Raw genomic sequence first — 27982 nt, forward strand, 5'->3', positions numbered from 1 at the left:
GGGGTCAGCCGAGGAGGGGGGGTCAGCCGAGGAGGGGGGGTCAGCCGAGGAGGGGGGGTCAGCCGAGGAGGGGGGGTCAGCCGAGGAGGGGGGGTCAGCCGAGGAGGGGGGGTCAGCCGAGGAGGGGGGGTCAGCCGAGGAGGGGGGGTCAGCCGAGGAGGGGGGGTCAGCCGAGGAGGGGGGGTCAGCCGAGGAGGGGGGGTCAGCCGAGGAGGGGGGGTCAGCCGAGGAGGGGGGGTCAGCCGAGGAGGGGGGGTCAGCCGAGGAGGGGGGGTCAGCCGAGGAGGGGGGGTCAGCCGAGGAGGGGGGGTCAGCCGAGGAGGGGGGGTCAGCCGAGGAGGGGGGGTCAGCCGAGGAGGGGGGGTCAGCCGAGGAGGGGGGGTCAGCCGAGGAGGGGGGGTCAGCCGAGGAGGGGGGGTCAGCCGAGGAGGGGGGGTCAGCCGAGGAGGGGGGGTCAGCCGAGGAGGGGGGGTCAGCCGAGGAGGGGGGGTCAGCCGAGGAGGGGGGGTCAGCCGAGGAGGGGGGGTCAGCCGAGGAGGGGGGGTCAGCCGAGGAGGGGGGGTCAGCCACTTCAAATTCCTGGGTGTCAATATCCATGAGGATCTGTTCTGGGGCCTCCATGTCGTTAAAATCACAAAGAAGGCTCACCACCAGCTATACTTATGAGGAGTTTGAGGAGATTTGGTATGTCACCAAAAATGCTCAAAAACTTCTATAGATGTACCATGGAGAACATTTTGTTTGGTATAGAGGTGCCAATGCACAGTGCCAGATAAAACATTCGGTCAGTGACAACATGGGCACCAGTCTTCACTCCATCAAGGACATCTACATGAGTCAGTGTCTTAAGAAAGCAGCCTCTATCCTTAAGGACCCCCACTACCTAGGCCATGCCCTCTTCACACTGTTACCATCAGGAAAGAGGTGCAGGAACCTGAAGACGAGCACCCAGCAGAATAAGGACAGCGTTTACCCCTCGGTCATCAGATTTCTGAATGATCAGTGAACCACAGACACAAGCTGACTTTCTCCTATTTTCTTGCTCAATTTATTTATTTCAGAAATGTAATTTATATCAAGATTTGCTTTGCTGCTGCAAAACAATGACTTTTCATGACATGTTTGTGACAATAAATTCTGATTCTGACACTGATTCTAAACTGTCAAATTTGTTCAGGCACTTTCAGTAAATAAAGCATTGGGGGTCACTTTTTGCAAGTGTAATGGAAAGCAATTTATTAAAACATATTTTCGCAAGAACGATGTGCCGTATTCAATTTAAATTGGAACAAAACAATTAGAATTATCACATTTGGTTAATCCTGTGGCTATTTTCCACACAAAAAACGTGGCTTACCTTTATTTCAATAATCTATTACAGGCAGAAAAGGGTTGGCTAGAACTAATTAAAAATTAATGGGGCAATCTTATAAAATGTAGATTACTGACCTATACCTTTACTCATTGACAATATAAATCAAATCTCTTAATTTTTTTTTGTTGATGGAAATTAATGAATGGAAAATCATTGCAGACATTTGTCTGAATATATAAACATAGATTTGTTAGACACAGGAGAAAGGAAATTGTTTTATTTTGTATCACCCAGTTGTATCCAGGTTAAATGTTGCCTGAATGAAACACTTAATCAAGCTCACTGAAATATAATGGAACAATGTGCCAGGATTGTAGACCTTTCAGAGTCAATATTGCAAGATAAGTCATCTTCTGAACATCTGAATCAGAGTGATTGTTTGGTGTGAAATTATGGCTTTACTCTATTTAAGCTTACCAAGAGGGTTGTCATATACAAAGTAGCACAGAAGGAGAATTTCATCTCATCAGTCATCTTTGAAAATGAAAGGGCAGTTCCTAGCCCTTTGTTCCAAACAATTTATAATAATCAAAAACTGGCATTAGTGGTAGATTTTGGTATATTCAATAACAATTCAATTGGTAATTTTAAATTGTTTCTTTTACTGTAACAGTTTGTTTTAATTGAGAAAAGGACAGCCCTCCCTATACCTTGCAATACCTCGAAATGTACCACAGATTTTCAGTGCAGGGAAATTTTCATGAATAAAAGCTAAATATCTAACCAGAAAACTATAGAGTAAAAATACTGACATAATTTAAATAATGCAAAAATATGAAGTAATTGCTTTAAGCAGGTTGAAAACTGTTCTCATGCAATGTATTCATCCTAAAGTTATGCAGTGTACAATGTGAATCAGCAACTATTCAAGTTCCCAATACCTTCATCCACATCGTCATCAGGGTATTCTGTTGTTGATAATATGTCAGACAGTAAAGATATAAAGCCATAGATCCAATTTGAGGTATCCTCCACAGCCTCATCTATGACTTTCATAGGATCTGAGCTTAAATCTTTAAAGCCTCCTGAATGCATATAAGGAAAGAGCAATGAGAAATAAAGAACATGCTTCAGAGATTAAAGAGAAAAATGAAACATAAACATGATCATTTATTGTATTATTTTATAAAGAGTTGAATAATTTATTTATTTTTATCCATAAGAACTATGTACATTCTATAACTGTGCTGGGAAAATCTTTTTGAACTAGTTTACCAGATGCAATGGTAGAATTTAAAAGCATCAGGCACTTATTTTTATCTCCTATATCCAAGTATGAATATTCATTTAATATTCATAGTTTATGGTGTGAAACTTATTTAACAAGTGCAAATGTGGCACAAAATTTGAATTCTGGAAATACCAGTCATTCTCTCCAGTGCATTTTAGAAACAAATTGACTTGTATTGGAAATCAAAATAAAAACATGGAATCTCAATTGATTTGGTCACTGTTGCTTTTCACTGTGTGCTTCTCTAATTGGTTTAGTGATATTCTCAAAAAGTTTCTGGAAAATAAAAGAAGGATGAATCCTTGAATAAGAAAACAGACCCTGCAATTTGCTGCTTTAAGAATTAACACCATTTGCATTGTCCGATTTGCATTGTCACCATCTCCTGAAATTCTGTGTGAAGCCTGTACAATTTTGCCAGCAAGAAAAGGCACTGACTGCAAAGACAAAAGCAGCAGAGCAGATACCGAGATGCAATTAATTTGGAGAACAAGCGTTCGCAAAACTCAAAACATACTTGTTAGTTTCTAGATTTTTCAAAACCGGTTAGGAACAAAGCAAAAATCCCTCATCTCTCTAAAAGGAGTTTCCAACAAATTCAGCCTATTGGTTGTGTTAAATGCACTGTGAAGTAGAATCAGTGCATCATAACCTATTTTAATATTCATTATATTAATTTCATTGAATTTTTAGTTGATATAATCTGTTCCATTTCCAGTTGATGCAATTTCATGAAATGCAGGGTTATATAGTAACTTCCACACTGCCAAAATAACCATTCTGGAGAACACTTAACAATAAAATTAGACATAGATTGACAAGTAATATGCTTGCATGCCGGAATTGGCAAAACTTACATGACTTTTAATGCATATAATCCATGTTCAATCCACTACAAAAATAATTCCCTTCAAGGAATAGAAGTGTTTAGTGATATCATCCTTTTTTGTTATTAGTATGCCACAATACTTTACAGTTTACCATTTTGATTTGGGATGAATGTTGGAGTGTCAGAATTCCTTGAAGGCAATACCAAAATTCTAATGCACAACATGAAACCAGTCCTTGCCTCTTGGGCTCTGTGGTTCCTTTAGTACTTTGCCGACACCAACTTGCTGTTTTCCTGTTAGGACAAGATGTATTAAGAAATGGAGAGGAAAGAGCAATACAGACATGCACCACACAAAAAGTCAAGTGCGATCATTTAGTCTCCTCAGCACCATACATGTGGCATCAGTTACAGCAGCTGATAATGCAAAAAGTATCGAGCAAGCACATAGCCAACACTTTAGAGAAAATACTGAGTCAAAGGAAGATAAGATTCAGTTCGACTCAGTTAATCAATCATAGAGGCCTCACTCAATTATTCATTAAACTCATTCTGAGGCTTGCAAATAACTTTATTTTAAAAACATTGATAGATGCAACCATTTGTAGAACATGAGTTCTCAAGTTTAGATAGAACATGAAATTTTATTTGAGGAAGCAGATAATAAAATGTCAGATTTCACTATACATTGTCAATATTGTCTTTCAACTAAACAGTGAGATGTCAAACTTAGATTATTCATATGTTTAACTTTAATTGTAGAATAATTAGAGGATACATAGAAAATTACGTTATCACTTGCCATGTAAAATTGTTCAGTAATTTGTTAAAAATCAGTTAGTTTTCTGATGTTTATTAAAAAAAACATATAAGCATAAACAACAAGATGTAATCATGCATGGAATTGGGTTAAAATGGTGCATGTGTGATTAACACCCTTTGCTCCTAATTCTATTAGTCCAAGATGATTTTGTATACACCTAATTGTGATTTTTTTTTTTCCCAATCGTACAAACTCAAGTAATTTCAAGAATCTTGGGGATCACTAAACAAAAAAACCTATGCTAATTCCAATCTTGCTTGCATTTCTTAAAATAGAGATTAGCATTGAATCCAACCAATGCTGATGAGAGTTGAATGTTCCTGGTCAGTGAGAGGGACAGAAACACACTCAAGAGGCCAGAAAGACCTCTATTCTGTGGAAAAACAGAGGGACTTTGTGGTCCAAATCCATAGATCTCTTAAGGCCGCTGCACAGGTTGATAGGGTGGTTATGAAGGCCTATGGTAAGATGGGCTTCATTAATTGGGGGATTTAGTACAGGAATTATGAGGTAGTGATGCAGCTCTATACAGTGGCAGATTAACCATTAGACTGAGTAGGCTTAAGCCCAGGGGTCCAGAAGGTAGAGGGGTCCAAGAGCAGAAAATAAAGGGCTTAATTGAGTGTTCATGTGAGAATTTTGGATGATATTTCAGTACTTTTGCATTTTTTCATATCTGGAATATTGCAAATATTACAAATACTATTCTGTTTTCTAAATTAGGCTCCAAACATATAAACATTTAGAAGTAATGCTTTTAGCACTTTGTACTGCAGCCACGAGATTGTGTTTACCATGACGACATTATTATTTCACAAGTTGACGTTAACCTGGTTAAAAACAGGGAGCAAAGCCTGTTGGAACTTGAATGCTAGTATTATGAAATCTATAAAATATGATGGTAAACAGAAACATTACTTTAGTAAGTTCATGTTTTACTGCTCCCTTACAAATGGTGAGAAAATCAGAAGTTGGCTGTGCTATTCTTCAAGCACAGGTAAGGCATTCTATTTCAACTGAAAACTGTTTTCAAGTGAAGACAATGATTGATTACTCGACAACACCAGTCTGAATGTGATTACATGAAAGCATTTCTGGAAAGGATTATTGCTACAATTAAATTTATTGCTTTTACATATAGTATATTATACATAGTACAATGATATTATTAACATAACTTAATGTCACTTTATTCTATTCAATGAGAGTGGGGCGGGGTGGGGGGAAGGTCATGGGGGGCCTTACTAAAACTCAGCTTAGTGGTCCAGCTGGTAGTTCATCTGCTACTAACTCTATAAATCTCTGGTGAGACTTTGCAGAGTACCAGGATGTTGCCTGAATTAGAAGATATTGAGGCAAGCTTAGCAGAGTTAGTTAGGGCTTTTCTCTTTGGAGCGAAGAAGAATGAGAGGAGACTTAAATACGGTCTATAAGATTGAGAGGCATAGATAAGATAGACAGTCAGCATCTTTCCCCCAGAGTGGGAGTAGCAAACATGAGAGGACAACTGGACAAGGTGAAGGGAGGAAAGTTTAAAGGAGGCATCAGGAGTAAGTTCTTTACACAGAGAGTTGTGTGTGCCTGGATTGCATTTCCAGGGTTGGTGGTAGAAGCTGGAACAATAGGGGCATTTAAGAGACTCTTAGGCACATGGATGAAAGAAAAATAGAGGATTATAGGGTTGGGAGGATTTTGTTTTGTTTTGGTAGGTACATATGGATTGGCTGAAGATTGAAGGTTGAAGGGTCTGTAGTGTGCTGTAATGGTCTATGTTCTATGTCCTAAAAACACTGAGAGCCAAAATGAAACAACAAAAGGAAGTAGAAAAATTTTAAAATATGAATGCATATCTTCAACTTCTTTTAGAGAAGATACAGCCCTTTCTATATTTGGTCTATTTTGAGAATTTTTAAGATGAGTGAATTTTGTTCCATCAAGACGGGACTCTGAAAATTCAAGTTGGAATTCTTTGGCAAGATTGAAATGCAATAACTGGATACACAATAGCCTAGAATTTACCGGTGCTTGAAAAAGCATGCTAAACAGTTGTGGTTCAGCAGTCCATCTTTAAAGAAGTCAGTTGTGCACTACTTGAAGTGTGGTCTTTCTTTTAAGGCAATTTACTGTCACAGAAAACACAAAGGATTTGCAACACTTTGGGTCTGACCAGATTTGTCAAGTTGCAAGGGTTTGTGGGCCAGTATTTTGTGGAATCAGGCAAATTTTGTAGAGGTGTTGGACATTGTAGATTGTGGGATGGTATTGTTCCATTGGTGGGGTTGTTGATTTGGTAACAGAAAGGGGTTATGATTGGTCATTGGATAGTGGAGGCTTGTTGTAAGGGACCTAACTGTTAGAGAGGGCAACATAAATAATAGTACAAGATAAATTCTAGGCAAATCTCTCCTAAGTAATTTTGGAAATTATCCATGATCAGTTCTGATATTACCAAGTAAGATGGCTCAGATCAGAAAGAGATCAGAGGGGGGAGAAAATTGGGAGTTGGCAAATTTGAGAGCAAGTGGTGGGATAGGTAGCAAGTGAGCAAAGGAAACAAAGCTGCAATGAAAGGCCTTTAAGTCACACTGAAATAGGCTTTGCAGAGACCATTCAAATTTGCTCTTTTATAAGTAGCTCACAGAGGGAATGTAGCATGCAGGCAAAGCTGAAAATTACAGAAGAGGAATCCAGGCAAGAGCTGCACATCATTTGATTCCACTATGGATGTCCAGAGTCCTTGGTACACTTTGGTGACAAAAACATGGAAAACATGATAATATGTGGGTTTTGTCATCAACGTGGAAATAGTAATTTTCTCAGAATCTATCAACCAAATTGCTTCCCCCATTCTTTGTGATTTTTATAACTGACCTGGATGAAGAGGCGGAAGGATGGGTCAGTGGATGATATGAAGGTTGGAGGAGTTTTGAATGGATTCTGAAGGTTGACAAAAGTTACAAGAGGATATAGACAGGAGGCAGAGTTGGGTAGAAAAGTGGCAGATGGAGTTCCATCCAGATAGGTGTGAGATAATGCATTTGGAAGGACAAACCAGAAGGCTGAGTAGAGGGCTAATGGTTGGTTACTTAAGAGTGTGGATGAACGGAGGGACCTTGGGGTCCAAATCCATACATCCCTCTAGGTCACCGCACTGATTGATAGGATAGTTAAGAAGGCCTATGGGATGCTGGGCTTCATTAACAGGAAATTAAGTTTAAGAGTAGAGAGGTCCTGTTGCAAGTCTACAAATATCTGGTGAGACCACATTAGAGTATTGTATTCAGTTCTGGTCAGCTCATTATAGGAAGGATGTGGAAGCTATGGAGAGGGTGCAGAAGAGATTTACCAGGATGTTGACTGGATTGGAAAATAAGTCTTATGTGGTAAGATTAACAGAGCTGGGACTTTTTTCCTTGGAGCGCAAAAGGGTGAAGGGAGACTTGATAGAGGTCCACAAGATTATTAGAGGCATAGATAGGGTGGACAGCCAGCACCTGTTTCCCAGGGCAGAAATAGCAAAGGGCTTTGCTATGAAAGGCCTTTCATTGCAGCTTTGTTTCCTTTGCTCACTTGCTACCTATCCCACCACTTGCTCTCAAATTTGCCAACTCCCAATTTTCTCCCCCCTCTGATCTCTTTCTGATCTGAGTCATCTTGCTTGGTAATATCAGAACTGATCATGGATAATTTCCAAAATTACTTAGGAGAGATTTGCCTGGAATTTGCCTCTCATAATTTTGTAGACCTCTATCAAATCTCCTTTCACCCTTCTAGGCTCCAAGGAAAAAAGTCCCAGCTCTGCTAACCTTGCCACATAAGACTTCTTTTTCAATCCAGTCAACATCCTGGTAAATCTCCTCTGCACCCTCTCCATAGCTTCCACATCCTTCCTATAATGAGCTGACCAGAACCGAACACAATACTCTAAGTGTTGTCTTACCAAAGATTTATAGAGTTGTAACATGATCTCTCTACTCCTAAATTTAATCCCCCTATTAATGAATCCAAGCATCCCATAGACCTCCTTAATTCTCCTATCCTACAGCGTCACCCAGTATGCACTTGGTCTCACCAACATAAAGGAATCCACACTGGGTACACCGAATACAGTAGTTTTCATTTTTAACCTTTATACAACAAAATAAAGTCACTTGAAAAGATAAATAATAAGACACACAACTTTTATTTGAAATAGCTTTACTCATTTTTAATGAGAAGACTGAGTGCTTTCACACATAAGAAGAGCCGACAAAAGTTTCAAGAAACTCACAAACCATATGATTTCACGTGACTGCAAAGCACTGGACATAAATTCTGAAAACTGAATTAATTTATCTTACCACAAGGTCTGCCTAAAGGCTACCTTAAGCAATTGTATGATTTATCTCTGCCTTCCTATCTCCAATATCTGGTTTAGGTCACAAATGGGTACAAACTACATTAGTGGATTACTCAAGCAGATTATTCAAGAAGGGAGGTCTCCACAGGGAATGGTTGATGATAAAAGAGGAAAATTGGAATTAATGTCGGATTAGTGTAGGTGGGTGCTGATTGTTAGTATAATCACAGTTGGCTGTGCTGCATTTTAATTTTCTATTATATTACACTTTGATTTATATTTTTCTTATGATATTGAAGGGGACAATCAAATCTACGCCAGCTCTTAACGCAATCTCATCAGTCCCATTCCCACTACTTATTCTCCCAACAATACAGGAAGTCCCCAACTTACGACCGTAATGGGGAGCAAAGAACTGGTCATATCTCAGAATAGATAAGTCAGAATTTTGCCCATGGGCATGGAATACCAAAGTCTTAAAGCAAACTTTTTAATCAAATCATTTTTCATCATAGATTTGATGATAACAACTTAAAGCTTCCTGAATTTGTTGATCAACCTTGGTGAATCTTTCCACATTCTGGTCAATGCTTAACTTGTTAGTTGGCATTTCTGGGTTCTGGGGCTGGGCGCGGCCATCTTGATTCCTGTGTGCATTGCGAGTCTTCAGTTGGTGCATGCGTGAGCCTTCAGTGGGTTCGCATATTAGAGTTCGGTTGACACACGTGTGAGAGTTAAGTGCCCTGATGATATTGAAATTGTATCTTTAACTCTCATGCATGTGCCAACTGAACTCCAAAATGTAAACCCACACGTATGCGCCAACCAAGGTCTCACACATTTGCACAGGAATTAAGGTGGCCATGACCAGCCATGGGACCCTGGAACGCTGACTAACAAGGTAGGTATGGATAGTTTAGCTCTTACATACCCTGTATCCCTGTAATAGTTTGTGAAATACAACATAAGCCACATAAATTTCATGTTTTATATATATATTTTTTTAAATTCGATAAGATGTGTCAATGGTCGTAAGATGCATATGTTGTAAGTTGGGAACAAATTTGTACATTCTCTTTCATATACCCATAAATTCCACCTTTGATTTTCTTGCCCTCCAGGGCAATTTACAGTGATCAATTAAACGACCAACACACCTTTTGTGATGTGATAGGAAATTGGAGAAGTCAGAGGAAACCTTCACATCTACAGGAACAATTTCACACAAACAACACCAGGGTTGAGAATTGAGTACAGGTCACTAGACCTGTAAGGTAGCAGCTCTACTGGTTGCATTTCAGTGCTAAAGCAAGAGCTGCCCCATGACTCTATCAACCAATCCCTATTAAAAACTGATAATTGGAGAGAATGACACTATTTTTGCACAGGCCTGCTGGATTTGTAGACTTTTTTTTAATCAACCATTGACATTCAACATTAAATCTATAATTCTGAAATCTTATAGAAAGTCATACTTTAATAAAGAAATAATAATGTATAAATTTTTTATGCCCTGAAAACACTGATTTTCCAAGTTAGTTAAATGTATGATTCCATAGTCAATATTTTTTTTTAAACGATGATGGTTCACCTTTGACTTTGTAATACAAAAATATATAATTCTGGCAAAATCACGGCCTGAAACCTTTGAAAATGGAGCAATAGCACTTTGAAACTGTCTCTGCTTGGATTTTAGATGTGTCAGTAAGTGAATATCATTTTACTATATTTATATTCAGATGTGTAATTATTGTATCTAATGCAGATCTCTTGAACCTCCAGTATTATTTATTGTTTTAAATATTCATTTATTTTATTTACTGATGTACATTACATTATTTCAGTTCTTGGCTACATTTTATAAGCAATCTAGAACTAAATATTGATAGTTTTTAATAAAGAAACTGGGTGTTAACTACTGATATGCTGTATTTTTAAATATATACGATAAAGAGAACAGTGTTAAATATCAAAACACAATTGCCTCCACAACCTGGACAAGAAGTGACCTTTTAGCATATCATATCAATTTTTGAATGCAGTTTGCAGCATTTTGTATAATAACTTAGATACATTTAAGAAGTGATTATAATTTGACTTTTTCTCTACTTCTTCCAAATAAACTGTGGCTAAATTCAATATACAAACTATAATCAAAGTTCATGCTATGATTTGCCTTAAAAAAAACTTGGTAATTTGCTCCTTAATCTCAAGTTAAGTATGTTTCTGTGTTTCTGATTAGCCTGTTAAAGCTGTGTTGAGTTATATGTATTAACTATCTAGCCACAGGTATCTGGAGACATATTAAAAAAAACCATTCAGTACATTGCTGGCATTATACAAGTTAATTATTTATAGATCATCTCCATAATTGGTGAGGTAGAAAGGTTTGATTATTTTTGGATAAATCAAGCCTGTTGGATTAGGATCAATTCACTCTCTGAACCTAAATGTATCTTCAAACACTCCAGAATTAATGCAATCAAAGCAATTTCAACACCATCACTGCATGCAATATGTCTTTACCAGGTGGCAAACAGGGCTCGTCACAGTATAGAGAATAGGCAGGTTCTATGTCAGCTTTAGAAACCCAGAAGTCAACGAGATGAAGTGAATCATGATCAATCGAGAGAGGAGGAAAAGCATTAAAAATAATGAGGACCCAGGAATGTCTCAAATGCCAGTGGAATTCAGAGAAACAGTCATGACTTCAATAAATTACAGTAAAAATATTAGGAAGATACTGCATTGCCATGTGTCTGGAAGTGTATTCATTGTATCAAGTCATTGTCAACCTTTTTTGTTCTACTCGCATATCACTTTAAGTATTCCCTATGCCATAGGTGCTCTGTGATTAGTAAGGGATTGCTTAAGGTGGTATGTGGGTAGAAAGAAAAAGTTTGAAAACCACTGAGTTTTATTTTGCATACAAAATATGCTCAGTTGTACTTAATTGACTCGTTATGTGCACAGTTTCATAAATCCAAAGAAAATGGGCCAATGACAATTTTTCTCAAGCAAAATATTTCAGAAACAATTGGGTCTAGAGCAGTGAATCTCAACTTTCCCTTCCCACTCACATACCACCTTAAGCAATCCCTTAGTAATCACAGAGCACCGATGGCATAGGGATTACTTAAGGTGGCATGTGAGTGGGGGGGAGGGGGGAGAAAGGTTAAGAACCCCTGTACATTATTATTTACTGGTATCAGGTGTCCTTTTAGCATGTGAAGGTCTTTCTATACTACTCAGTGCAGTAATACTTTATAATCACTTGCAACTTGTTATTCTGACTAGCAACAGAAATTAAGATATTTAATATAAACTATAGATTTAGATTTAGTTTGGCAACAAGTCAAAATTTTGGATCTGGATTACTTAATGAGTAACTGAGATATACAATCTATGAATTAGTAGGCAAACCTGTGAAAACAGATAACTATAGCTATGGATTGAATTCTCTGAGCTTTTGACTCCAGTTCTGGTGATTTGGGTTCAATCCTGACCACCACTGCTGCCTGTGCAAGGGTTGTATTTTCTCTCTATGCCATGTGCGGATCCTCCAGATGCTTTACTTTCTTTCTATATCTCAATGACATACAGGTTGGCAGCCAATAGCATGTTGCTCAGGGGGTATATGGGAGACTGAATGAGAATGTGAGGAAAATAAAATGGGATTGGAAGTGAATGCTCAATGATCGGCCACTACCTGTTTTCATGCTTTACAGGTTCATGACGAAAGCATTTCAAGTGTATGCACACATTATTGAAAATGTGGGGCCTCACAATTCATCCCTGTTGTGAGTGCTACATATAATATAAAGTTGCATCTGCCAATCAAGTTCTAATTCCAAAATTAAATCCAATAACTTCAATGAATTTTAGCAGTAGTGTACAATGTCTTGATATTTCATCTTTTGTCCTTCTAACTAGCAATAAATTCCTAAGAAAAAAGAGATTAAAATATCTGATAAGTCTGCTTTCTCATTCAACTGTTTATCAATGGCAGCATTCACACGTGTGTTTGAAAAGTTGTTGTCATGGTAACAGTGATCTCCATGGTGCTCTTCTAAGCAAAATTACAAATTAAGGGGAAAATTCTTATTTTAAAAGACAAGAAAATAGGCCAGTGAAATAGAACTTCATTTGGTGTAATGAGATGGGGTTGATATAAAACTCCTTACATTAATGATAAATGAAAACAAATTTTCTTAATATGTGTTACTTTTTCAGACATATATTTTCATTCCTGCAGTATTTCAGAAGCAGTTAAAATCACCTGAGTATAGTCTAATTAGCTTAGTTTTTCAGAGTGTCTTCTAAACTCTCAAGCATAATAAATTGAAATTAAGCTCAATGTTTTCAATAAATAAATTGACTACACAGTTAATATGTAAATAGAAACATGTCAATTAGTAAGACAGCTTCCCTCAAACTCAATTATCCTATTAAGTGAAATGTGCTAATCTATTAAAGACAGTCTTATAATGAGCAGCAATGCCCTTTAAAGCATCATTGCCTGATAGCTGCATAAATTGTTAATTATACCTCCAAATCCCAGTTTGGCTCACTTCCATTTAAACATTCTCAAAAATCATTTTTCTGGGAAGACTGACACTGAATTATGCTAAAAGAAAAGACTTTCTGATTGCCATCTCTATCCCTATCAATGCTTTCAATGTATTTTCACTTATTTTAATTACAATTGATCATGTGGTACTGAAATTGACCTTGTGTACTCTGGATGTCATAAGAAAAGTACTGGTTTCTGTTAGGATTCTACATTTTCTAAATATATTCAATGAACATTGCATAATGTGTGTTCAAAATGGACCCTTTCTGACTCAGGCACAGAATCCTTCTTTTCAGCAGTATTGTTTTTGTAGATCCTGTTTTGGATAAGAAGACATTCTATCATGCATCTTAAAAAACTTTTTCTTATAAGCAGAAAAGGAGTTTCAATTTGTCATAAAATATTAATAACTCTTATTACCCTCTGTGCTGTTTTAAAATCAAAAAAAAGATAATAGTTTCAAAATTAAGATTTTTTGAGTTATAAACCCAATTTACTGATACTGAATTTTGGGTTAGGTCCCATAAATATAAATTAGAATTTGATGTGACTAAATAAACATTGATGTCACTGTACAGAATGATAGTCTTGATGTCAACCATTTTAGATAATGTTATACAACCTTAAACAAGATGGGGAGAACAATGATCTTTGACACAGAATATAGTCAAAGATGCATTTTGTTCCAAAGATTACTTCAATATGCACCAGGTACTTTCTTGTGAAATCTTGCATTTGCAATTGTTGTCTTTTTAATTAATTCTGTCTAAAATGTGATCTATCCAAGACATCTTTCCAACTATTGTAATACAAAATTTCAGAATAGTTTCAACCCTAATAAACCCATAATCTCTACTGTAGCAAGCTCCTGTTTTGGAAATAAAAGTGGATCAATTTGATTTCCTTGGAAATAGGTACAGAACTTTAAAACCAAATTATTCCTGTTTGCCAGCTAGTACAAAAGATTATTGGAAATATTTTTCTTTGCCAGACATTGCCTTGCAGTCTCTGCAGGCCTCTGCTTTTCTGACTCCTGATGTGATTGACATCAATATTTTGATTGCTATTGTTCACAGTGTGAATTTTTTTTTTAAAATTCAAAAAGAACTGATGATGATGTTGATTTCTGCATCAGATTAACATCATCCTGATGTTCATTAATTCTTAAGAAGTAAATTATAGGAAAGAGTTGAAGCCCTCTGTAAACATCTCACTAGAAGCACTTCCCAGCCAAGCAAGACAACCAGAAAGGGGGCTCAAAGTGATCCTGCAAGGTTAAAATGAGAAATGTGAAGAATCTCACTTACAGGTATATATGGTGTGTAACTCATCATGCGGGATTCAGGGTGTGCCTTTTTTGGGAGAGACAGCACCATTTTCAAATGTATTTTCTGACAGATGGGGGAATTTTTAAAAATACCTTCATGATTTCTTCTTGAATAGAGTTGGTAATCAGTAGTTCTGAACTATAGTTCAGAACTATATCAATATTGGATGCTCATTTGGTTCAACCCAGCTATAGGATATTGCTTTCAAAAATTACCAGATTGTGAACTCAATGAATGGGAAAAATAATTCCAATGCAGGGGTTTATGCAGGAAAACTCCAATTATTTTCGACTGCTTTTAGGAAATGGATGCTGTTATTAAGTACAGTAAATGTATTCTTTTGTGCAAAAACAATTTACAATGTCCGATTGAAAGTACATTGCAGGCAATGGTCACCCTATAATGATAAAAACATGTGAAAATAAGCTGCTGGTCTGTCTCATCTATCTTCTATTTGGAAAGCAGGCCCATGTGAAAGAATATTTCTGAAGCTAAGACTGAGGTTCTAGATCAAGTGAGTTTAAGAGGTCACATATCCTAACTGAACCAGATTACACCTCAGGCAATACAAGCGTCAGCAGAATACTCACCGTAAATTAAAAAAAATAGTGATGTTTCTCAATTTTATAACATGATATTCATGCAGCAAAATGTAAATTAATTTGCAGGATGAAGTTTCTATTTTTCTGCAGATATTTTGAAACATTAAAGATATTCTTTTTTTGGAATATTCATTTGCAGGTTTATTAATGGGTTAAAAGTTATAACTAATAAGTACCTATTTGCTCCAAATAAATTGAATTATGATTAAAAAAACAATGTCCATAACTGATGCTTTTGGTTCAGAGATTGGGGGGAGGGAATACATCTGCCATTGCATTAGCAAACTAGTAAAGCACAACCCAGAGTTATATGATTTGATATTCCCATTTTTATGCTTTTGAAAAAAATGTTTCAAGGATTTTCAATGAGAAAAATGTTGATTTTCCAATTTATTATTCCTGTAGAGAGACTCATCAGGCAAGAGTGCATATCATAAATATTAGCCTGAGTTTAGACTATCAATTTGAATTCCTAATATGCACTGTGGGCAAATGAGGGTCATCATCAGTACTACTGAATTGGAAAATTATCTTCTTTAATGAGCATCTGGTGAACTCCTGCACAATACTGAAAATAATCATCTCCACTACTGGGGAAAAAAAATCAATCCAAAATCTAGAATATAAATCTTGGTCTGTCAGTTTTTACCTGCTTTGGTGATATAATTGTATTCGAATTAACTCTGAATTTAAAACTATCTTTAAGAATTAAATGAACTCCCATCTTTAATAATGTTTAAAGAAATTGAAGATATTTGAACCCACCTCTGTCATAATGTGTAACCATGTTTAACAGTTTTTCCAATTTATCTGCAAATATGGTGCATTATTTCTTGTGGCTAATTTAACATACCGACTAGGCTCTTGTAGTCCATCAAATCAAACATCACAATAGCCACTGCTGACCAAGTTACAATCAAAGCCACGACCAGGAACCATGCTGCTGGAGAGCTGAAAGTTGTAGCCAGATCATCGGACACAGATTTTTTTGACATCTTTCCCATCGGTGTTGGAACAGTTCCATTCTTGTCATCATGAGTGTTGCTGTTTACTGGGTAATCTGCAAAATTAATGTTATGATCAAGATTATAGTTCATATTTTGGAATGAGATTTTACACTGTATTTTGATAACTTGAATTAAACTAAAATCCTTTAAATGTATTTCAGAATATATGCTCTTTATCATCATTCAACATCATTAATAAATGCCCAAACAAGAGATGACTCTAATCTATTCCCCATAGTGGGACTAGTGTAGAGAACCTTTTAAAAATTAATTATGGAGTCATAAAAAATAACGATACACAAGACAGTCATTCAGCCATCATGCCAAAAATGAACTATTACAGTTATTTTAATTTCCCAGCTGTGGTCTGCAACTTTATGGATTGTGATTGGTCTACTGCTCTTAAAAATACTTGTTAATTTTGGTAAAGTTTCTCCCTCCACTTTCCTTTAAGCAGAATGCAACAGATCTCACACCTCCCCACTACACCCCCACCCCCTTTCTCATTGAAAAAATATTTGCTTAACTCTTCTCATGCTATCACAAATGTCTTGCACTCAGTAACCGGAACTGCACTCAGACTTCTAGCTGTGTCCTTAACCAGTTCTCACATAATTTCTATGCTGTTGTTTTCAAAGCCTCATTGAAGAAATGCAATCTTCAAGAGTTGATGGATATGCCCTCCAACATCCCTTTAAACCCACTTCTCATGCACTACCATCTGTTGAGTTTTCCCTTGGAAAAATTATGCTGAATTTTTGCCACCATCATGTTGTTTGTGTATGCATATGGACTCCTATCAAATCGTAACGTGCGTACCTCTTTAAAAAAGTAGCAGCACAAAATCTATTACTTTGAAAGAGATTTTAGAACAAGGATTTGATATTGGAAATTCCCAAGCATTACTAAACTAAACCAAGAAAATGTCAGTCATAATATTCCCATCATGTCAGTTTATTCAGGCAAAATAAGGTGGCTTGGAAACTACTGGAGGCATTGGTAATATTAATGGATAAATACAATACCTAAACTGCTAAGCTTTTTCTTTACTTTTGAATATTTTATTTTGATTTTCATTGACTTGCAAAATTCAAACGAACAGTATAATCTTTCGACATTCTTACAATATACAGAGTCTGCGTTTATGCCCCCTCCCATCACCCCCCCCCCCACCCTTACCCGACTGAAAAAAAGTCAATTAAATTGTACCGATACAAATTCCGGTGGGTCAAAGAACCCAACAGGAGCCTAGGGAAAAAAAAAGCAACCAGGACAGCTAAATAACAAAGACTAAAGAAAATTAAAATGCAAAAAACAAACTTTAAACAAAAAAAAGCACATCGCCTGCACCATGTCCCACTTTCTTGGTCACTTTTATTTCCCTGCAAGGACAGATTGATATAGCAGTTTCATAGAAGTCCAACTCCTAACTAAATCCACACTATGGAGTGTGTGCATTCCATTCCCCTGGAGAAAATCACATACAATCTAAGGAAGAAACACGACACATTCATTAGAGTGTGGCAACCTTACTTGAAATATATTGGCACACAGATTGATTAGCCCCCTCACCCCTCCACTTTGAAATAAGGGTACAAAAGCTTTTTCTTCATTTTAACCTTAATTTCTCTTTCAGCCCATTAGGTTTTAAATACAAGAGATGGAAGATTCTGAAAACTGGAGCAAAAAAAAACAAACTGCTGAAGGTCGAGCAGCATCTGTGGTGGGAAAGGGATTGATGAGATTTTTTGGTTGAGACCCTGCATCAGGATTGGAAGTGTAGAGGGAAGATAGCTAATATAAAGGGGGGAGGAGGTGTGAGACCAGGGTTAGTGTGTGATAGATGGAATGAGAAGGGATAAAGGATGAAAGGTAAATGAAAGAAGATGGTGATGGTGGGTGAGGGTGGCCAGTTCTGCCCTTTATCTCTGCCTAATGGTTTCCATAAATACGTTTTTATTAAGATTTCAGCACCTTTATGTTACCACATCACTTTCCAGGAGCCACCTTCACATCCATCGTCCCACCATCTCCTTTTATCTGACTGTTTCCACCTGTCACCCACCTACATCTCTCTCCAAACTCCACCCCTCCTCCACCTTGCTCCATCTGGCCATCATCCTCATCCTTCCTTGCTCATCACCTGCTGACTCCTTGCTCATCCCTCACCCTCTCTTCTGTTTATACTGGCCATCTTCCCTCAGTACGTTTGATCTTCATGTAGTGTCTCAACTTGAAACATCAATAATTCCTCTCCCTCTCCCCACCCCCCCCCCCCCCACCCTCCCTTGGGGATCTTGCATGACCTTCTGAATTCTTCCATCATCAGTTTGTTTTTTTTTGGCCCAATTACATTGGCCATTTTTACTCCATCCACTACCTGCAAATGCCACTGAAGAGATTGGAATGATTTCCAGACAGGTTATGTTTCAGAGGTTGATTTAAGAGTTACGTTCCATTAGGCACAGAGAAAAAAGCCAACACAAAAAAAGTAGTAAATAGCAAATGCATTTAGGATACAAACAGTATTTGCACAGTATTTCTGCAGGGAATTGTAGATTAGAACAAAAGTTGAAGCAGGAACATAAGAAATTGAAGCAGGAACAGGCCATTTGGCCCTTTGAGCTTACTCCACCATTCATCAAAACTTTCCTCAGACCATGTTCTCACACTTTACTGATATCTCTTGATTTCCTTAATATCCAAAAATCGACTGATCTCTAGCTAAGCTTGTACAGGCATATGGTTTGAGAATTCTAATGATGTACCACCATGTATAGTGCACATCAGAGTCCGAAATGGGCTTCTCTGTTATCTGAGACTTCTGATCTTCTCAGTTAGGGGGGAAAAAATGCACCCTGCATCCAAGCTATTAACCACTCTGAAATTTTTATGACTCAGTGAGATCTCCTTTCATTATCTAAATTCTAAAAAAATGCTGACCTAATCCACTTGATGACTTTTTATGCCTCAAATGTTCAGTGAACATTATCGACAATCACATTTGAGTAACTGGACACACAATACTTCAAGAAAAGACTTAGAAACACCAAAATAATTGCTGAAAAATATCTTCACTCTGGTATTCTAATACTCTTGTAATAAAGGACAAAATACCATTTGCTGTCCTAATTGCTTGCTGCAACTAAAAAAAATTGGCTGTCACTGACATGTATAAAAAGGTCTGTTTAAACATTATTATCACACAATCTCTTGCCATATAAAAAGTACTTTGCCTTTTGAGGGGAGATACACAGAAATTCACCTATCTAGCATCCAATGCCCTAATATTATACTCTCCCAGATTCTTAATCTATTGAAATGCCCTGTACCCTTTTTAATCTCCTTTTTTAGTGAAGGACTTGCATTTCTCTGGCTTCTCTTGAAGGTTTTCTTCTGAACCCAAAATATTTGAAGCAGAAATATTTTGACTTACATAAAGTTGTCAAGGGATGCATACAGTGACATTTTTATAGCCATCTTCAATGCTTCATCTGTTAAATAGGTTCCACCATCACAGAAGACAAGCACAAAGAACATAACCAACTGCTGATCTATTTATAAATGGACATACAAGATTATTTCTGTCGATCCTACTATGGTATGTTTCCCTGGACACCAAGCACTCTGCCAGCACAAAGTTCACTGACTTCTGTAGGCTTACAGAGAAGTAACAAGATTGATATCTTTGACATTTCAGTATAGGCCATCTTTTCTTATTCTTGTGTCACTTTTCCAACAGATTTTCTTTTCCTATCAAGTTGCAGAATTAAGCTTCATTCGACAGAAGGAAACTGACTAAAATAGTGATTTCCAACTTCCTGTCAGCAAATTACAATCATATTGATGGATGTAGAGATGATGGCAGAAATGTGGGAAGATGGTTGGAGACCTCAGGATTTTCTTGGCTGGTATTTCTAGCTTTTCATTGCTTGTCATTGATTCACACATTTATTCCCTTATAGGGAGATTAGAGTCATGTGACTTTTTTTGCTCATGCATAGGTTTGTTTCCAGAATCTCTTAATACAAGCACTGCATTGTATGTTTATTTTTCTGATGCAGCATTACAATGTGAATCAATGTTATACAATAAGGAGCTACAGCCTTCACAAGGAATCTCACATCACCATGTAGCAAAGCAAGTATGAGTATTCTTTATGGTCACTGTTACCAGAACCATCTCCAATATCAAATATACAATGATTCAGGTTCCATTCGATATGAAGTGCCATAATAAATAGATGAGTTTATCTTGAAAATTGTAGTCAAAGCAATTTACGTAATATTCCAGGTGAAGAATCTGATGCTACTAGACTGAAACAAGGAAGGGATACATACTGTAATAGTATCTATTTATGGAGTGGTTCTGGTAAGTCAGCAACATAAAACATGACTGATATAAAAGAAGGTTGAACTTTCAGTATTGACGAAGAGAACTGGAAAGTGTAAACTACCCAATAAACAAGACGGGAGAAGCAGTACAAATGGAACATTGGAAAATTCATTAAATATAACAAAGTGCAAGGTACAGTTACCATGTACATTACAGATTGGATATGTTCTTCAAACAAAATTACATTAAAGGAAATACGGATGAAAATGTTGAGAAACTAATAGTGTGCTGTGAGTGAAAACTATGTCATACAATGAGTGGAAATGGGCTTGAATATTTATGGCATAGCTACAAACATTCTGGCTCAAAGAAAATGGTTGGTGTCCCAAAATACAAAATTATTCAGACATTGAAGGTGGATTTTGAACTGATTTCATCAGGTAAATCTAACTAAATACCAGTGTGGTGATACACCACTAGCCTACAGCAGGTGTCAACCTGTGTATCTGCAGAAGAGCACTGGAGGACAAGGCAACACCTCGCTGGCTGTCAATCAGCCGAACTGAATGGACAAAGCCCCACCCAGTTGGCCGCCAATCACCCTCTGGGATATAAGCTAGATCCAGACCTTCGAAGCCAGTCTCAGAGCTTGTAACAGCATTCTCACAGCCAGCTCTGTGGAAGTTTATTTTGAATAAAGCCTGTGGAAAAGACTTTATGTTTTGTGTGTTTGCTTCTCTTCGATAGCACACCACAATTTATTCAACATTAAATTAAAGCTGCTATGGAGAAGCTCCTGAGTGCCGGGAGCCTTGAAGTCGACTCACGCCATACGGAAGCGCAGGCATGGTTCGAAATCTGGAATCACACAGTCGAAGCAATTATCTAAGCACACGCCAGCAATATCCTGGACTCCGGCAGAAAAAGGCTCATTTTACTCCACTCATAGCTAGGTCCCTGAGCCTTCCAGGCACTCAAAGACTGGACCGGGTAATCACAAATGTGGTCTTCACAAGGTACCTTCTAAGTATTCATGCCCAGCTGCCCAGAGAGATGGCTGAGTCCTACTTGGGAACCCTATGTGAGTTAACCCAACTGTGTCTGGCAGAAGATTGATCAGAGACACCTACATCCAGGGTCTACGCATGAGAGCTGTCAGGCAGAAGCTGCTAGAGGACAATATATACTCCCTGGCCAAAACAATGGAGGTAGTCCGAACCTTGGAGGCAGCTGCCCTGCACACCGAAGCCTTCGTCTCCAAGCTTCCCCAAGCCTCCACATGGTCAGCACAGACAGCAGCTGTGGCCCAAGACCAGATGGTGGACAAACACATCATTGCTGTGGGCACCCAATGGCCCTGTAAGTACTGTGGGTCCCGGTGTGGGTCAGATCGTCGATCGTGCCAAAACTGCCCGACCAGAAATCAGCACTATTCTAGATGTGGCAACAAAGGCCACTTCGCCAAAGTATGTCTTTCAAAGCCTGCCGGCAGCTCGGTGGTCCTCTATGATTAGCCCCTCTTTCCCGGTCACCACCCCGTGAGATTGCCAGGCGACGCCATTGCCCCCGAAGCTATTCCAGCCTCCCCAACCTTGGCAGCCCTACTTCCAGCCTCGCTGGCCATGATCACTGCACCCGGATGAGCCCTCGCCCTCGCCAGCACCACCTCGCTAAAACATCACGTCCGCGGACTACAATGACGTCACTTCTGGTGTACGGAGTGACATGTTTTATGCCGCCTGTGATGACGTTACCAACACCGAAAGCTGATGGCGTGACATCACTTCCCCAAGCGCAACCAGCACAGATGGGGAGGAAGGCCAGCCATGCCATTGCCATGCACCCCCATGCAGTGTCGGCATCTTGGGCCGGTCAAGCGTAGGTGCCACTGCTATCTGGGCCTTCCCAGGCCTATAAGGTACACAGTACTGGCAACAATGATGACATGGCCAACATGGGTGCTGACCAGGCCACCCTACTGACGCACCCCACACCTCCAGATGCCACCGATCGCCACCCACCACACCCCACCACAGGTCAACACTCACCTCTCACGATGCATGCAGAGTATGCCGCCAGCCGCTACTAGCCTCTGCCATTGGAGAATGATGACTTGGACCCCAAGATGGTCCTAGCAGCCACCACTCTAACCAGGGACATCCCTCACAGCATCAGGCACTCCATGATGGACATCAAAATCAACGGGAAGGTAACAAAGTTCGTAATCAACTGTGGCAGCTCTGAGAGCTTTATTCACCCAAGTATGGCCTACTCACTAAAACTAAAAATCCACCGCACCATCTTCTCTATCGCCTTCACCACCAAGGACCGAACCACCAACGACCAAACTATCAATACCCTCAGGTGCTGCTCTGCTGATCTGACTGGGGGGGGAAGGGAGAGTCATACACTGGGTTCAGGCTCCTGGTCATGCCCAAGCTCTGCACCCCAGTCCTCCTGGGCTTAGACTTCCAATGTCACCTGCAGAGCATCTCCCTCACCTTCGGGGGGCCCCTACCCACACTCACGCTCCACACTGCACTGTCCAACCAGCCCCAGCCAACCTGCGGCCTCTCCATGCTATGCATCGCCCATCCTGCCCTCTTCTCACACCTCACGCTAGACTGCAAGCCGATAGCTGACAGAGTAGGCATTATTGCGCCGCAGACAGATACTTCATCAGGACAGAAATGCAGCGGCTTCTGGCGGAAGATGTCATAGAGCCCAGCAACAGCCCATGGAGAGCCCGTCCTGGTGGTCAAGGGGGGCATCAAGCCGAGGATGGTCAAGAATTACAGCCCAGACCATCAACCCATACGCCCAGATGGATGACTACTCCTTACCGAGGATAGCCGACATGGTCAATGAGATAGCCCACTATAGGGTCTTCTCCATGAATAATCTGAAGTTGGCCTATCACCAACTCCCCATCCACCCATGGGACAAGCCTTACATCACCTTTGAGGCAGATGGACGTCTTTACCATTTCCGCTGATTTACTTTCGGGATCACAAATGGGGTCTCCGTCTTCCAGCAGGAGATGGATCGCATGGTAGACCAGCACAAGCTAAAGGTGATTTTCCCGTACCTGGATAATGTCACCATCTGCGGCCACAATCAGCAGGACCATGATGCAAACCTGGAGGAATTTCTCCAGATGGCCAAGGAGCTGAACTTCACTTATAATAAAGAAAATGTGTGCTCAGCACCATCCACCTCATCATCCTGGGGTACATTGTGGCACATGGGGTCATCGGCCCAGATCCAGAATGGATGCGCCCATTAATAGAGCTGCCCTTCTCCCCCACGCTCAAAGCTTTCTGCAGGTTCCTTGGCTTATTTTCCTACTACTCACTGTGTGTCCCCTGATTTTCAGACAAGTTCTGCCAACTGGTCCAGGTCACAATTTTTTCTCTCCCACCCAAGGCACAGGCACCCTTCATGCGCATCAGGCAGGATATCACAGATGCCACGATGCATGCCGTGGACAAGAACTCCCCCTTCCAGGTGGAGAGCAATGCCTCCGATGTGGCCCTTGCCACTACCCTTAACCAGGAGGGGCATCCAGTTGCCTTCTTCTCCAGGACCCTCCACGGTTCCAAGCTAGGGCACTCTGCCATTGAAAAGGAGGCCCAGGTGATCGTGGAAGTGGTCTGCCATTGGCTCCACTACCTGGCTGGGAGGAAGTTCACCCACCTCACCGACCAGCAGGCTGTGACGTTCATGTTCAACGCCAGCCACAGAGGCAAGATCAAGGAAAATAAGGTCTTGCACTGGAGAGTCAAGCTGGCAATGTACAGCTATGACATCTGACATCCAGCATCATCCGGGGAAATTTAATGACTCCCCTGACGCCCTCTCCCGGACCTGTGTGTCACTCCACAGGGACCAACTGCAGGCACTGCACGAGTCCCTCTGCCACCCAGGTGTCACCTGCTTATACAATTTCATCAAGACTCGAAACCTCCCATAGACCGTTAGGGACAAGAGGACCATGATCGTGGTGCGCCAGGTCTGCACGGAATGCAAACCCTGCTTCTTCCACCTACCCCAGGCTCATTTCATAAAGGCCACAGCCCTTCAAGCGCCTCAGCATAGACTACAAGGGGCCCCTGCCTTGCACGAATTGGAATGTCTATTTCCTCGCAGTCATAGATGAATACTCCCGCTTCCCTTTTGCCATCCCATGCCCAGACACCTCCACAGCCACTGTCAACAAGACACTGACACAGATCTTCACCATGTTCGGCTACCCCCGCATTTATCCACAGTGACCAGGGGTTTAGCTTCATGAGTGAGGAACTGTGCCAGTACCTGACAGCAAAGAGCATCGCAACTAGTTGCACGACTAATTACAACCCAAGGGGTAATGGACAAGTGGAGTGCGAGAACGGGGAAATCTGGAAGGCAGTTCTCCTGGCCCTTAAGTCTAAGGGGTGCTACGTAAAGTACTGACAGGATGCCCTCCCCGAGCCTCCGCTTACTCTCACCGATCTGTGACCAGGAGCCAACCCTGCGATGGTCACAAAGACTCTGATGACCGCCGGATCATCTAAATTTGTAAATAATGTATGTATGTTTTGGGCCTCTGGTAGATCATAGACTGCAACCTCCCCCCGGGTAGAATTTTTAAAGAAGGGGGTGAATGTGGTGATACACCACTAGCCTACAGCAAAGGGCAACATGTGTACCTGCAGAAGAATACTGGAGGACAAGGCAACACCTGTCCAGTTGTCAATTAGCCGACCTGAATGGACCAAGCCCCACCCGGTCGGCTGCCCATTACCCTCCAGGATATAAGCTAGATCCGGCCCTTCGAAGCCAGTCTCAGAGCTTGCAACAGCATTCTCACAGTCAGCTCTGTGTAAGTTTATGTTTCATAAAGCCTGTGGAAAAGACTTTATGTTTTGTGTGTTTGCTTCTGTTCGATAGTGCACCATAACCAGTGAAAGAAATCAGTGTTAAGGGGGCTAATGAAGCCAATGGGGGAATCCCAGATTCTTCAACAGAGGGCACAGTTAGTGGCTAAATGAAGTGGTAGAGGCTGTGAGAGCAAGGTGGGGGGTGGGGGGCGGGGAAGGCTGCATGTATACTTTGTCAGATAATCCTCTTCTACAATAATTTAGAGATTACTTCTGTAAATCATAATTGAAGAACATACTGGCTTGTAAGTAACTGAAGAGTGGATTGGGTGGTTTTTAGGTACACTAGAGCTCTCTTGTTTTTCCTGGAGGAGAAGCCCAGTACCTCTTCAGTGGATTGCAGTATGGCCATTTTCAGCTGATCCCAGAGGGTTTCAGGACACGTGTCCGTGAGGCAGTTTGCATCCTCGAGCTTTGCTTGGAAGTTTGCCAAGAGGTACTGGGCTTCTCTTCCAGGAAAAACAAGGACTGGTTTAACAAAAACAACCAGGAAATCCAGGAGCTGCTGGCAAAGAAGCGATCTGCCCACCAGGTTCACCTTGCAAAGCCTTCCTGGCCAGAGAAAAAAATTAGCCTTCCGTCTCGCATGCAGCCATCTTCAGCGCAAACTCTGGGATTTCCAAAATGAGTGGTGGACTAGCCTCGCCAAACGAACCCAGCTTAGCGCCGACATTGACGACTTCAGGGGTTTTTATGAGACACTAAAGGCTGTGTACGGCCCCTCACCCCAAGTCCAAAGCCCTCTGCGCAGCTCAGATGGCGAAGTCCTCCTCAGCGACAAGATCTCCATCCTCAATCGATGGTCAGAACACTTCCAATCCCTTTTCAGTGCCAACCTTTCAGTCCAAGAATCTGCCCTGCTCCAGCTCCTTCAACAACCCTTGAGTCTAGAGCTGGATGAGGTCCTTACCCAGGAAGAGACATATAAGGCAATTGAACAACTGAGAAGTGGCAAAACAGCAGGTATGGATGGAATCCCCCCAGAGGTCTGGAAGGGTGGCGGCAAAATTCTGTATACCAAACTGCATGAGTTTTTCATGCTCTGCTGGGACCAAGCAAAGCTGCCTCAGGACCTTGTACAAAAACAAAGACAAGGAATCAGACTGCTCAAACTACAGGGAAGTCACACTGCTCTCCATTGAGGGCAAAATCTTCGCTAGGATTCTCCTTAATAGACAAATACCTAGTGTTTCCGAAAATGTCCTCCCAGAATCACAGTGTGGCTTTTGCACAAACAGAGGAACCACTGACATGGTCTTTGCCCTCAGACAGCTCCAAGAAAAGTGCAGAGAACAAAACAAAGGACTCTACATCACCTTTGTTGACCTCACCAAAGCCTTCGACACCGTGAGCAGGAAAGGGCTTTGGCAAATACTAGAATACCTCGGATGCCCCCCCAAGTTCCTCAACATGGTTATCCAACTGCACGAAAACCAACAAGGTCGGGTCAGATACAGCAATGAGCTCTCCGAACCCTTCTCCATTGACAACGGCGTGAAGCAAGGCTGCGTCCTCGCACCAACCCTCTTTACTATCTTCTTCAGCATGATGCTGAAACAAGCCATGAAAGACCTCAACATTGAAGACGCTGTTTACATCCGATACCGCACGGATGGCAGTCTCTTCAATCTGAGGCGCCTGAAAGCTCACATCAAGACACAAGAGCAACTTGTCCGTGAACTACTCTTTGCAGACGATGCCGCTTTAGTTGCCCATTCAGAGCCAGCTCTCCAGTGCTTGACATCCTGTTTTGCAGAAACTGCCAAAATGTTTGGCCTGGAAGTCAGCCTGAAGAAAACTGAGGTCCTCCATCAGCCAGCTCCCCACCATGACTACCAGCCCCCCCACATCTCCATTGGGCACACAGAACTCAAAACGGTCAACCAGTTTACCTACCTCGGCTGCACCATTTCATCTGATGCAAGGATCGACAACGAGATAGACAACAGACTCGACAAGGCAAATAGCACCTTTGGAAGACTACACAAAAGAGTCTGGAAAAACAACCACCTGAAGAAACATACAAAGATCAGCGTGTACAGAGCCATTGTCATACCCACACTTCTGTTCGTCTCCGAATCATGGGTCCTCTACCGGCATCACCTAAGGCTCCTAGAACGCTTCCATCAGCGCTGTCTCCGCTCCATTCTCAACATTCATTGGAGTGACTTCATCACCAACATCGAAGTACTCGAGCTGGCAGAGTCCACATGCATCGAATCAACGCTGCTGAAGACCTAATTGCGCTGGGTGGGTCACGTCTCCAGAATGGAGGACCATCGCCTTCCCAAGATCGTATTCTATGGCGAGCTCTCCACTGGATACCGAGACAGAGGTGCACCAAAGAAGAGGTACAAGGACTGCTTAAAGAAATCTCTTGGTGCCTGCCACATTGACCACCACCAGTGGGCTGATCTCGCCTCCAACCGTGCATCTTGGCGCCTCACAGTTCGGCGGGCAGCAACCTCCTTTGAAGAAGACCGCAGAGCTCACCTCACTGACAAAAGACAAAGGAGGAAAAACCCAACACCCATCTCCAACCAACCAATTTTCCGCTGCAACCATGCCTGCCTGTCCCGCATCGGACTTGTCAGTCACCAACGAGCCTACAGCAGACG

The 27982-nt window shown here is 40.8% G+C and overlaps 1 protein-coding gene across 2 annotated transcripts in view; it reads right to left on the minus strand.

Annotated features, from left to right (window-relative positions):
• The window catches only part of trdn (triadin), a 512395-nt gene that overhangs the window by 393010 nt on the left and 91403 nt on the right, over window positions 1-27982 (minus strand). Inside the window, exons 1-5 of one of the 2 annotated variants that reach the window (XM_069886891.1) lie at window positions 19544-19639; window positions 15954-16160; window positions 11124-11177; window positions 3676-3729; window positions 2257-2400 (exon numbers count right to left, since the gene is read on the minus strand). In XM_069886891.1, the coding sequence (XP_069742992.1) occupies window positions 2257-2400; window positions 3676-3729; window positions 11124-11177; window positions 15954-16160; window positions 19544-19565 (481 nt within the window). In that variant the 5' untranslated portion in view covers window positions 19566-19639. Of the gene's footprint in view, window positions 1-2256; window positions 2401-3675; window positions 3730-11123; window positions 11178-15953; window positions 16161-19543; window positions 19640-27982 lie in introns of those variants that run through there. The other variant, XM_069886892.1, reaches the window with a different exon arrangement.

This window comes from Narcine bancroftii, chromosome 6, assembly GCF_036971445.1.
Source record: "Narcine bancroftii isolate sNarBan1 chromosome 6, sNarBan1.hap1, whole genome shotgun sequence".
NCBI lineage: Eukaryota > Metazoa > Chordata > Chondrichthyes > Torpediniformes > Narcinidae > Narcine > Narcine bancroftii.